Below are 12513 nucleotides of genomic sequence, written 5' to 3'. Positions count from 1 at the left end.
AGGTGAATCAGGCCTTGGCTGATAGTGTAACTATCCCACATTTGTTTTCCTGCCTGAGTTAGAGCAGAAGGTCGTTTCAAGCCATTGTTTCCCATGATCTCAGTTGATGTTGGAAGTGAATGTACAGAGGGAAAAAAATTCCCTGCAATGTGACAGGAAAGACCCACCACTTTCTACCTACTCTTTTTGGTAATATTTTGAATCTACCATACTTAAGCATTTCAAAAGTTATTTCGTGCTATCCTTCACCCTGAAATAAATCTCTCCACCCTACTTTGAAAGTGCTGCCTTGGATATCCTGTCATCTCTGGCAGCTAGCTCACATCCTTTTCTCCTGAACATCTCTGGCTTGCTCAAAAGAGGGTATGCTCACAGACCAGGAAATGTTGCCAAATCTGAAATAGATATGGACATAAAAGAGTAGAGCTAAACACAACTCAAAGGAATGTGATTGCCAGTTTAATTTTGTTTCTAACATTCTCTCATAGGTTAAAAAAATCACTTAACTGATTATGAAGACAATATATTATTAATGGCTAATACAGGAATTTTTTCCTCTTTTATCACCACTGTTAGAATATACACTTATATTCAAAGTTATATAATTATGAAGACAGATAGGTGCAATATAACTCATTCATGACAAATTAATACAAGGTATTTCAAATTAGCAAAGCTGTCCTGCAAAGATCCTTCCTTCATCTTTTATATGTGTATAAATGCAGCATCATAGGAAATGGCAGGTAGCACAAACAAGTGACGCTGGTGTTTAGCATGTAATATAACATACATGCTCTTACTGCAGAGGAATCGCTTACTAGCTTGCTCTAATGAAAAAGCAGATTGCTAGGATGACAAACTATTTCAACTGCCTTCACTTTTTTGCTTAAAACAGGTGTCTGCCCTTGTATTTGGTGACCCTGGGGAAAATTTATGAAGACTTTGTATGTACAGGTCCCCACACTAAGCTGCCACTCTGATGTCTGGGTTGGGGTGCTACAGAAAAAGAAGGAATGACATGGGATGAGCTTCATATGACTCAAGTGCCATTTAAATGAAAAGAGCTAGGACAAGCCTGTTAATTTTTCCCATACCAGATTTTACAAGCATCACTTGGCCTCAGGTGTGGAGTTCTGGGACTTTTTCTTTTGATCTCTCTTGCTTCACTGTGTTTCTATCATAGCGAAACCTGTAGTTGCTATTTGATGATTATCACCTCACTGAGACCACATGCTTAGTGTGAAATGTCTGTTCTGTTTTCAGCTATCAGAATGATAGTTAAAGAATTACACAGAAGAAAGCTAAGCCCAGATTGCCGATTTTTTTCTATAAAAACTAATCCAAAATCTGTAGGAAGAGCCATCCTAACTGATTTACTAACAAAGTTTCTTTTCCTTTAATGAGAAATAAGTACATAAATTTGCACTGGAGTTACACTAGCAATTTACAAGCTTCTTGCAATAAAAATAAAAATTAGGAGCTGAGATGCATCTATTATATAGGAAACTGCAAATAGACATCAAAAAGATTCATTATAACTCTTGATCAGAAGTCATGGATGACTTAAGGTCATAGTTGGATTGATAAAATAAAGCTCAAAGTTGCTGCACCCTAAACCATCACTTTCAATTATTCAGATAACTGATTTCAGTCTTTAATAGATTTCTCCTTTTGTTTTCCAAATGGACATGATAGTCTTTCTATGTTTATTCTTCAAATTGTACATGTAAATTTCTTACGAAATCTGATATACCAAAGCTGTTTGGTAAGAGTTCAAAATGCTAGTAGAGACAGAGAGGTTAACTAATATATTTTAAAATGTGAAGTTTCCTAGTGCAGCTTCACCTCGTAGAGGCTATGGTCATTTCACTGTTGCTGGTTACAGTTCTGTCTGAATGAGGCGCAGTGCTTTCTTCATGTTTTCTATTACTGAAACAAAAATAAATAAGAACTGTAAAAATGTACTTAAAGTGCATTTGTGCAATTAAAAAACCCACCTAGTTTGATTAGTAAATTGTTCACATTGGAATTAATTTACGGTCACACATTAAATTTTAGACCTTTCTATTGTGAAAATTCTGGCATTGATACTAAAGCAAAAAGTAAAAATTTTCATGAATCAAAATGTTTAACTTGAAAGGAATCTTGTCAAGTCCCTTTAACTCCCTTATTTCTCAACAGCAAGTCTGGTAATCAGATGTGACGTGCATAGTTGTGGTGAGATACTGCACTGGTGTCAGATGGTATAGAGTAAGGACTAGCTCAACCTGAAAATTCACATTCCTTTCTGAAATATTGGTGTTAAGTGGTACCCAGGTAACCACCAGCATTTCTTTAAAGATTCCCTCCCACCACTGGCTGTTTACATTGTGCAGCTTGATACCTTTGAGTGTAGTGACTTTCACCATTCAACAGCAAACTGCTCAGTTCTTGATCCTGAAAGTTCTCATCCATGATCTTTCAATTTGTCTTACCTGAGTAGTCCCAATAAATTCAGTGGGACAATAGGTGAGCTTAAGTGTTTTGCTAGAACACGTTATACTATTATAATTCATTGCAAATACTCACACATGGTCTTTATTCATTACTTTGACTTCTTAACAGATTCTTGGGCACAAATGATTGGGACTGGGTGTATCTGGCTACTTAGAATATGAAATGTAAAGTAACACAACAAAGGGGGCACTTACAAAATGGTATGTCTTGTGGTTCATAAGTGTAAAGCCGGTTGGAGTATCTTCCTGTGATATCAGCTCTTACTGTGAGAGATGGGTCTGAAAAAATAACCATATTAAACACTGTTTTCTATTCCCACAATAGCTGAGGGCAATGTCCGTGGCACTACTTTGACAGCCTTGTTTCTGAGGTATTCTGATTTCATCAATGAGGCAATTAGGAGGCCGTTACGCTCTGTTCCAAATGACTGCTTTTTACTTGGAGAAATCCTGAACAAAAGCTAATGCTCATTTTCATATTATGCAACTGTTTTTAAGTGATAGATTACACATGCATTTCATCTGTATTTAAAGAAAAATATCCTGTTTTACAAGTTTTCCCGATTACATCAGGAGAGGCCAATTTGACTGGATGCACACATAGTGAGGGTCATGTGTACCTAATGCAATATTAGCATGACCTACCTAGAGCCTTCAGAATGAAAATCTTGTGATTCTTAATGTTTTCATCATGGGAGCAAGTTGTTGTGGACATCTATTCTCCCAGCTCCCCTTCTAAGCTTTCTGTTAATTGACTGACTCCTGTTACTACATTGCTCTCTGTCTGAGTGTGGGCTTCATCTCACCTAGCTCTGGATGCCACCACACAGCTAGTCATTCTAGGCTCCCTGTAGAGTCAGTGAAAAGGAACAGGCACTACGGACATGATTCATTTAATCTATTCCAGAAGTCACCTTTACGATGGGATAAATCATTAGATGCCACTGACTGTTTACTTGCTCTGTGGTAATGTCCACACTGTAGACATCTACATTTAGTCAGATATTTGACTATTTTCAGTAAACTTTCTCTTCTAACAACACTAGCAAGAAGCATGGAGAGCAAAAGCCCAGATGCTAACACATATTTAAACATCTTGCCACCAGGCACAAATTAAATACCTTCCAGAACATATCTTAACCTGAGGAAGTTTATGAGGATCAAAGCCTGCAACAAAGGAAGAACTGAACTCAGATCTTCCTAGTTCCACAATAATGTCATGGTAATGATAAATTTTGAGATTCATTCTTTTTGCAGAATGAATCTAAGGTCTGAAGCCTGCCATATGAGGAAACGCTGAGACAACAGGGTTTGTTCAGTGCTGAGAAGAGAAGGCTTAGGTGGATGCCTTATCACTATGTTCCAGAATTTAAAGGGTGGCTACAAAGAAGATGGAAACTCCCTTTTTACAAGGAGTCACGTGGAAGATGTAGTGGGTACAGGTTACTCCTGGGGAGATTCCAGTTGGACACAAGAGGAAAACTTTTCACCAGGAGAACAAGCAGCCACTGGAATAGTCTCCCCAGAAAAGTTGTGGATTCCCCAGCACTGGACACTTAAGATTCTGGACAGGGTGCTTGCCATCTTGTCTAGACTGTGCTTTTGCCAAAAAAGGTTGGACCAGATGATCCTTGAGGTCCCTTCCAATCTGATATTCTATGATTTTGAGGTCCCCAAAGAACAGTAGCATAGATTCAGATATCACAACTATGAAGATACATAAATATCGTACATACCTACGAACATGATTCGAGGTACATATTGTCCATCAGGTGACAGGTTTTTATCTGTGGTTTCATGCTGGCAGAGGAATTAAAGCTGGTTATTAAAATATTTCTGTAAATTTTACTGAAGTAATAGCAACTGTGAATAGTCTTGTACCAGAGGACAAAACCAAAGAAGTATTACTTGTGTGTGGATACACAAGCACAAATGCCTGTACTGTACATGTAACTGAAATGCCAGAGATATTTAGCTAAAATAACATGAAAAAGGAAGACAAAGAGAAAACACAGGCTAAAAAAATATATCAAACCACCCCAAGCCCTTCATACCATGAGATTCAGCATAACGAAGTTATTTTGGGCCATTTCCTGTATCTCTTCATTTTCTGCAAAAGCTTTCTTCAGTGCTAGAAAAGACATGATCATTCTGAAGTCCATCTCAAATGCTGCCTTTCCTTCTGTGTTTAGACACCACATTAACTGGAGATTGACCACATTGTTCCTGCCTCTGCTGATTCACATTCCTGAGGAGACACTTAAGGGCTCTATCACTGCATTTTGTTTTTTGACCCATGTCAGTACAACCTCCCAACTATGAAAATGGAAGTTCTCTCCTGTTATTTTTGAAGCCTGTCGTCTCAATGGCTACCATGCCTCAGCTTGACAAAAGTGCATTATTCTCAGAAAATTCTTATTAGATCAATTTCAGCAGCCCGTCCTCATCTCCTTCTCTAGTTACCAGTTCAGGAGAAGCCAAACAATATTAAATCTGTTCAGTGAGTCAGAAGCAAATCGGTGTCCCTTAATTCAAACTGACGAGTGCTGCATTAGGGATAGTAGAAGAGCAGAACTGAGTATTTTTCATGATTTTTGTTGGGTAGTTTCATAGTGAAGTTTTTGTAAATACCAGTAGTAAATTCTTAGCTTTTAGAGTACGTTTTCATTTACCTATTTCTTGAAATAATTTTCAGTAGATGTAAGGTAAATATATAGATATATGCAGTTTCTTATAAAAATATTCACATAATTTTAATACTCAAAAAATCAAAATTACCTTGGCAGTATTGACAGTCTTCCAAGTGATGAATTACCATCAGTGGCTTGTTACTTTAATAACAATAATAAAACATGTAGTTAGGTCATTTGACAAGTATGCAAATGAGTGATTTTACTAGCAGACCGGTAAAGACAAATTACATTTAATCTTATGTTAACCCGCTGTAAAACCATACAGACATTCTGTAAAGAATGACAGACATTTTTGAGCAAGGAAAAGGACATAACACCTTCAGAACACAAATAAATAGAGAAATAGAGTTTCTATATCTAAATAGGTTTTCTAAAGTAAGAGGTTCTAAAAGAAACAACAGAGACAACAACATTTCTGTCCCAGTTGATACATAATCAAATTGAAGAGTTATTTAATATTGGTTAGGTGTGAAGCTCTCCATGATTAAGAAGATAAAAATAATCTGTATGAACTGGAATAAAATAATTTTTATAAAGTTGGGTTTATCATCAAATACTACTCTTATGAAGATTTTCATGATTTTTAAGCTTTCTTGAATGGATATATAGTAAATTATTTTTTTTTCTGTAAATAGTTTTGTAAGATATAAAATTTTATACTTTGGATGTCAAAACAGAAAACAATTCTGTGAATTTTATCCTATATTTTTCTTAAAAATACTGTTACTGTTCAGTAAATCAATTACTAATGCTTGATCTGCTATCACTGTCAAGAATTATCCAGTTCCTAGCCATTTTTACATAGGGTACATGAAATCAATTGCCTTTAATTTTAAAAATAATGTATCCTCAATTTAACAGTAGCTCATACTACACTATTATGATCTAAAATGAACTGTGAAAGAGAGTTGTTATGAACTTTCAGATATATTTTCAGCTGAGTCCCAGAGAACATTAGTGAGAAACTATGAGTACAGCATGAACATGTGCCAACTAACAGTGTTGGGGGAAACATCAGAGATAGTAGATCACCATGCAAGAGAAAATGTAACTGATTTCCACCTGTTGATTAAGGGAGCAATCAGAGGTACACGATATTAAAAACCCACACAACAGAGGTATTTTAAAAATTATAGTATCTATTTATCATTGCTTATTCAAATTACAGCACTGCTGTTGTGAGAAAGAAATAACAGTGTTAAACTATCGGCCCATGATGTTTCTTCAGTTATAAGACTCCTACAATGGCTTTTACTTATAGACAAAAAAATCTGTTTTATTTAACTGGGTGGTCTGCAGATCAGTTGTCATGGTGTTTCTTTGTTCTGTTTCATTATAGTATATTCAGGCATGACTGATTAACAGCTTTATCTTTCAAACTACTTTTTAATCTCTTACCTTTTTTTCGCTTGATAAAGCCCTTCTTCATAAGTTTGTACCCAGGTAATTTCATCTCCCCACCCTAGAAATATAACAAAAGGATTAAGTGGCAGCCAGACAAGTAACTCATAACAAATTCTTTTTTTTTTTTTATATATTTATCAATATTTGTACAGAAAAAGGTTTTGTGTTATTTAGTCAAAGGTTCCCAAATGTTGTGGATATGCTAATTCTACATCTCCTGATAGGTGCACTGAAAGATTAAAAAAACAAAAATCAGCGAACCCCCCCAAAACCTCAGCTACTTGCATATCCAGTTCAAGTCCTTTGGCAAACCTGTTAGATATCTTTCTAAATACTTAGAGGTTCCCAAATCCTTTATATGTTTATAGTGTCTGCTCTGTATTTCATGTAGACCCTGGGGCTTAAAGAGAAAGTTGGCTTATAAAAGAGAGAAAAATAAAAAGACAGCTAAAATAAGATCAACTTTAATATGAATGTTGTTAGAACAGTCTTGGGTTATAAACTTAACTCCAGAGTAATGCATTTGAATCCCAGGAGTTGCAAGTACTGCTTTTATTTAAATAATTTAATTTAAAAATGGCTGTTAAATAAAAATCTCCACCGAAACAAAATCGTAATGAATCATCATCTTCATAGCTCATCCATAGCTGGTGATACACTGATCTCAAAAAACAAATTGTCCAGTTGGTTTCATGCTTTCAGATCCCAAAGATGCCAGTCCCTGTGTAGTAGGTCTCTGCCTCCCAGGCAGTGTGGCTCCATTCACGAAGGCCCTCACGTGAATTGTAGAACAGCTTCTGGATCTGGACCAGGTTAAGGCTCTGTTTCTTCTGCACTGTCTGAAAAAGCGCTTGGACCAGCCCTGGTTATGCAGAGATTTGCTATTAGCATTTTTATGGGACAATTGCTTCTGACACTACAAGGTCATCTCTTCTTTCAGGAGCGTGATTTCGATTAGTGATCTGTCTGGTTGGTGGTGGGATTCTAGTGTGTCGACCAGTGTGTTCCCAGCCCTGGCCGAAGTCAGCAGCTGAGGCAGGTGACTGCACAAAGGAGTCAGCAATGGTCATTTTGTAGCAGGTTCGGTCTGCGAAAATTACAGGTAAAGGGCTCAAGGCACCCCAAAAGGCCTGAAATCAGAACGAGAAAACTGACACTTGCTTTCTGTGACTTTTTTTTCAAAATTTCCAGAATTGAAGGGATTTTGTTATCTTTTTATGCATTTAAGCTTAGCGGGAAGATAAATCCAGATCTAGGCAAGATAGGCAATAGCTTTCTCCAGGGATATACCACTTATGAGAAGTGATTTGCAATTTCTCTCTGGTTAGTCCAGGTGTTGCATGATTTTTGTCAAGTGCTCCCTGAGCAACTCTGCTCAGATGGGACCGCTGTGATGGGCAGGGCTTTGTCAGTGCTTCGTGTGGGAACACCTGAGAGGCATGCTGTGGGGTCTGCAGGCTTTGCACAGCTTGCAGAAGAGGTCAGGAAGGGAGCTGGAGATTTTTTGGGGTCAATAGGCCTGAAAGGAGAGGGAAGAGGGAGGCAAGGAAAAGACCTTAGAAAGCTGTTTCTCCACTTGTATTTCTAAAGTTCGATCAGACATAAATAACTTAAAATAGGTCCTTTAGTTAACATCCAGGTTGAAAATTATGCGCTGCAAGTAAGTGAATTATTCACTGCAAAGCATGACTGTGACTATCTGATGAAAAGCAATAGCAAAAAAAAAGTCACACAGACAAACCTACCAGTAGCTCAAACTGTTCTGTGTATAAAAATGGGTCTGTAAAAAAATTGTTCCATAGCAACTGAAGTTATGAAACTGTGTTTCAGTAGTTAATAAGTTACCACAATAAAATATCTTTTAAATGATATATGCAAGAATGTTTTTTTCACTGATAGTCCTACAAGTGCAATCTTATTTGAGAGACCAGTTTAGATTATTTGCTTCTACTAGGTCACTGTGAGTTATATAAATTATGCAGGTTATACGAGGCCCACAGCCATATCCTTAAGAACAAAGTGAGAAAGTGAAACAGCACAGAATAAGAAGATGCACTACTTATTGTCACTTAACACTAGAGAAACACACCTTGATAAGTATATATGTGTTTCCATGTACAATCTAAAAAATATTTGCTGACTTATTCGGTAAGATAAGGAGGTAGCTACATACAGTAAATATACAGTACCTCTTGACAGTGTCTGAGGTGCTCGTTTTTCCTTTTTGATTGCCATCGCAAGGTTGGAAGAGACAGCAATTAGCAGGAGGGACAAGGCCAATGTTGAATGGAGCATTATTTCCCTTTCAATGCAGCAAGGAAACTGGAAAACAAAGCATCAGCTTTAGTCACATGGATTTGTCACCTGGTGCAGTGTAAATCAATGTGCTAGTGGTATCCTAACAATAGTACAGAGCCAGCTTTGGTTATTTCTAGAAATGCCTTTCTGAGAAAAGTGCAAAATAGAGGTGCTTAATTTTGTCATGCAACACTGCCTTCAGCTGTCAAAACTGGGCTTCAGGAGATGGTTCTCACTACAGTGTGATCAGGGGAACAAAGTTCATTTCAGTTTATTTCTGGTCACCCAGAATTTGAGTCTTGTGAACTAGTACAGTGGTGTAATACTGGATCATGAAAATTTCAAGACAGTGTTACTAATTGTTTGTTCTGTTAGTTTTTTCATTTCAGTGAAAGGTAACAGCATGGGATCTTTTTTATGGATAGTGGGTTTTTTGGTCAAAAGATGTCTCATGATATCCTCCTTAATAAAACAGGAAAATTGACAAATATTTGCCTCCAGATATAATACATTTTCAATCAGCAAATCCCTCCAGAATGTTGAAATTGCCATTGTTGTTTTAGCCTGCAGTCTGTGAACCAGGATGTTAAAGACTGTGAGATAAACACCAAAGAATATTCCAGCTGTTTCTCACAAATGAAAATTAAAAATTTCCCCGTTCTTCATAAACTGATTTTCAGCTTAACTCCTGCTTAATAAAACAATCCATCTGTGCTCCTGGCTGTTTCGGTATTCTGAAGATGTTTGGTTCTCTTCCTGACAAAGAACATTATAATAGATTCAGTAACTTCTGGTCTTGATAATGGTCAGAGAACAAAAGCAGTGGTTGAGGAAAAGAATTAGAAAGCCAAAATTTTAATTGATAGGTCTTCTTTCTGCCTGTTACAATCATCTTTAGGCATTAAAACTTTGATATTCAGGTGGATACCTGATGGTTTGAACTAAGTTAAAATACTTAATGCATGCAGCCCAGGATACCACCCAGTCAGCTTTTCAGTTCTCACTGGAGATTCCACTTTTCAGAGGCTGAGCTTTAAGAGTTACCAGGATGACCTGTTGAGAAAATGCTCTGTCATAAATAAATAAAAAATGGTCTCCCAAAGCACTTGTGCCTGTATTGATAAAGAAAATTTCAAACTTGAATTTAAAAGTGATATGTAGTATGGAATTACAGACCTGAGCACTGGCAAAATAAGTTGCTTTGTGCTTCTTAGGACAGAGGTGCATGGAAAGTGCAGCAACTATTATCTTCACTTTAATGAATCTCTCAACATCACTGTTCACATTTGAATTTATAGTGAACAGATTAAAACTCTACTTTCAGTAACTGGCAATCTCAATACAAGAAAAGCATTCTATTCCAGTGACTGGACAGCAATTTGCATGTTTAAAATGTGCAAAACTTTAGAAAAAAATAAGTACCATCTTGTAGTAAGAATCTTATATTTCTGAAGAAATACCCCTAGATTCCTAAAACGATTAATACATTCATTATAACATTTTTCTCCTCAGTCTTGTCCACAGCAATTCCCTTTCCTTCCACATGGCATCACAATTCCAGTCCTTTGTTTCCTTAGACTCCTTCATGTTAGCTATTGTTGACTGAGATTTAGAAAGGAGTCTCCTTTGGAGCTTACTAATTATGAAAAAAAATTTGATGATTGGAGATTATCGATGTTGAATAAAAAAAATGTGAAGTTTTCCAGGGTTTCCTAAGGAGAGACTAAAACTTTTAGTTAAACCTGGGCATGAGGATTTTTTGGTAGTAAAATTTCATTCAAATTTTCCCCATGTTTGTGCAGACCTCTAACTTCAGTCAACAAAAGCAGATTGTTACCCCCTACTACCATACTCTTAATGATTGAGTATTTGTAGCGACTCCATATGAAAGTTGATAACTATATTTAGTATCAGTTTACCTATCAGATGTTAACAATAAAAACTAACATTTATATTAACATGGTAAAATGCTGTTTCAACATAAACAGTTATAGCTTTGAAATTACACTAGATAATGTATCTATAAACCAGTCATGGAATGCGTGAATCAGTTCATCCTTTCATTATGTATTCATAAAAAAATCAAAGTGTAAATCTCTTCAAGTCACAGGATTACTTATCTGAAGCTTAAATAATTGATTATCATAGTATTGAAAACCAGTAGGGTTTATAAGGATAATTTATGAAGCTGTAGCTGGAGGCAGATTAAATTCAATATTCTGAATTTTTGATGTTACATTATTCAACATTTGTTAATTGATTAAGAGAAATAACGACAGCCAACACCATATAGATTGCCTTCATCTCTCTGCCAGAACAAACATTTTGCTAGCTAATCTCTAAGCATCTGTCATTTGCCTTTTTTGTATAACTAGGCTGGTAATGTGTTTGTCAACCAAACCTCATTGCTGTACTAAAGAAAAGTTAAGAATGAGAAATACTTGCTCACCAGCAGCAATCAGTTCCCCTGGTGGAAGGTCCTTTTTCTTGAACTGGTTAGTTAAAAATCAGTGTGATTTAAGCACAGAACACCTGAGCAGCTCAGGTCTCTGTGTAGCAACAACAGCACATTCACCTGGGAAAAAAAAATGAGAAGAACCTTTTAGCTGAAAACCAAATTCACGTGTCTCCACCCTCCCCCTTCCTTTTTTGCCATCCTTCCAACTTTTGCTCTTGTGAGTTCCCATGCTTATACACTGAATCCTTGGATTTCTCTTCATCTTGGCTTGTATCAGGTGTCTTGTATGAGGTTTGGAAATAAATAGTGGCTTATGTGTGTCTGATACTTCCCCCCTTAAACAGTTTGAGTCTGGCTTATGTCCAGTGAAAAAAGAAACCACCAATGAAAGCTGGAACTGTAGGTGCTTTTGTTCCCAGTGAATGGCTGGGTTCACTGGTGCTTGAAGATAGGTATGAACCTAATAGGAAGACACAAGGGTTACTTTGTGTAGAGGAATGTAATTAACAAATAAAACGAACTTTTTTTTTTTTGAGGGGGAAATGAAATTATTTAGTTAAAGAATAAGGTTTAAAGTATCTGATTATTGCTTCTGTGAGTTGTAGTTTAAAAATTGTCTGATTCCTTGGACATGATGCTTGATATAATTTTGACCTAACAACTAATACAGGAAAAGTCCTTTATTCATTATCTTTGCACAAAGAATTAGCTGGATCACCTTTTCCCTCCTCCTTGGATAGCTTTTGCAAAGGAATCAAAAGCAATCCTCTTTTGGTTCTTTCTCTCCCATGTATTTGTTTATATGGCCTGTATGGTTACACTTTTTCCTCCTCCCTTTCATGCGAAATCTGAATTCTTATTTGTTTTGGATGCTTTGATCTTGTGATGATTGTTGGCACTGACATGTATATGATTAATGATGTATGGTTCTTGTATTATGTATTATCAATGTTTTTGTACCAAAAAGTGCAAAATGTGACATTTGGTATTTTTAGTACTGAGTTATCTTTAACATTTGTAAAGGAGAATTCAAACTTGCATTTACAGTTTAAAAAGCATAGTAACTGTATTTAAATCCATCATATACTTAGGTCCTGGAATGGTTAAAAAAGGAATGTAGTTTGACTACAAAAGAAATACAGGCAGATATTTAAATCAAAGTGCT

The 12513-nt window shown here is 36.4% G+C and overlaps 1 protein-coding gene across 3 annotated transcripts; it reads right to left on the bottom strand.

Annotated features, from left to right (window-relative positions):
- Nucleotides 1-460: 460 nt before the first annotated feature.
- Nucleotides 461-11452, bottom strand: AGR3 (anterior gradient 3, protein disulphide isomerase family member). 3 transcript variants are annotated; one of them, XM_032991695.2, is made up of 8 exons: nucleotides 11340-11452; nucleotides 8782-8914; nucleotides 6587-6650; nucleotides 5274-5326; nucleotides 4550-4677; nucleotides 4232-4295; nucleotides 2691-2774; nucleotides 461-1929 (listed from the first exon to the last, which is right to left on the bottom strand). In XM_032991695.2, the coding sequence occupies exons 2-8, from the start codon at nucleotides 8885-8887 to the stop codon at nucleotides 1880-1882; spliced, it is 549 nt and encodes a 182-aa protein (XP_032847586.1). In that variant the 5' UTR covers nucleotides 8888-8914; nucleotides 11340-11452; the 3' UTR covers nucleotides 461-1879. The 3 variants fall into 3 exon arrangements, with proteins under 3 accessions (XP_032847586.1, XP_032847587.1, XP_042657961.1); XM_032991696.2 differs by lacking the exon at nucleotides 11340-11452 and adding an exon at nucleotides 9819-9928; XM_042802027.1 differs by lacking the exon at nucleotides 11340-11452 and adding an exon at nucleotides 9819-9928 and having other exon boundaries at nucleotides 4550-4626.
- Nucleotides 11453-12513: the final 1061 nt, after the last annotated feature.

This window comes from Tyto alba, unplaced genomic scaffold, assembly GCF_018691265.1.
Source record: "Tyto alba isolate M040663 unplaced genomic scaffold, T.alba_DEE_v4.0 Super-Scaffold_38, whole genome shotgun sequence".
NCBI lineage: Eukaryota > Metazoa > Chordata > Aves > Strigiformes > Tytonidae > Tyto > Tyto alba.
This window is presented reverse-complemented; position numbering and strand designations above follow the sequence as displayed.

Excerpts from the sequence above, each read along its gene's own strand:
- AGR3 (XM_032991695.2), bottom strand. The coding sequence starts at position 8,887 with ATGCTCCATTCAACATTGGCCTTGTCCCTCCTGCTAATTGCTGTCTCT. Across the intron at positions 6,651-8,781 it reads ACCTCAGACACTGTCAAGAG|GGTGGGGAGATGAAATTACC; the intron begins GTACTGTATATT and ends TTATATTTCTAG. Across the intron at positions 1,930-2,690 it reads ACCACAAGACATACCATTTT|TAATAGAAAACATGAAGAAA; the intron begins GTAAGTGCCCCC and ends TTTTTGTTTCAG.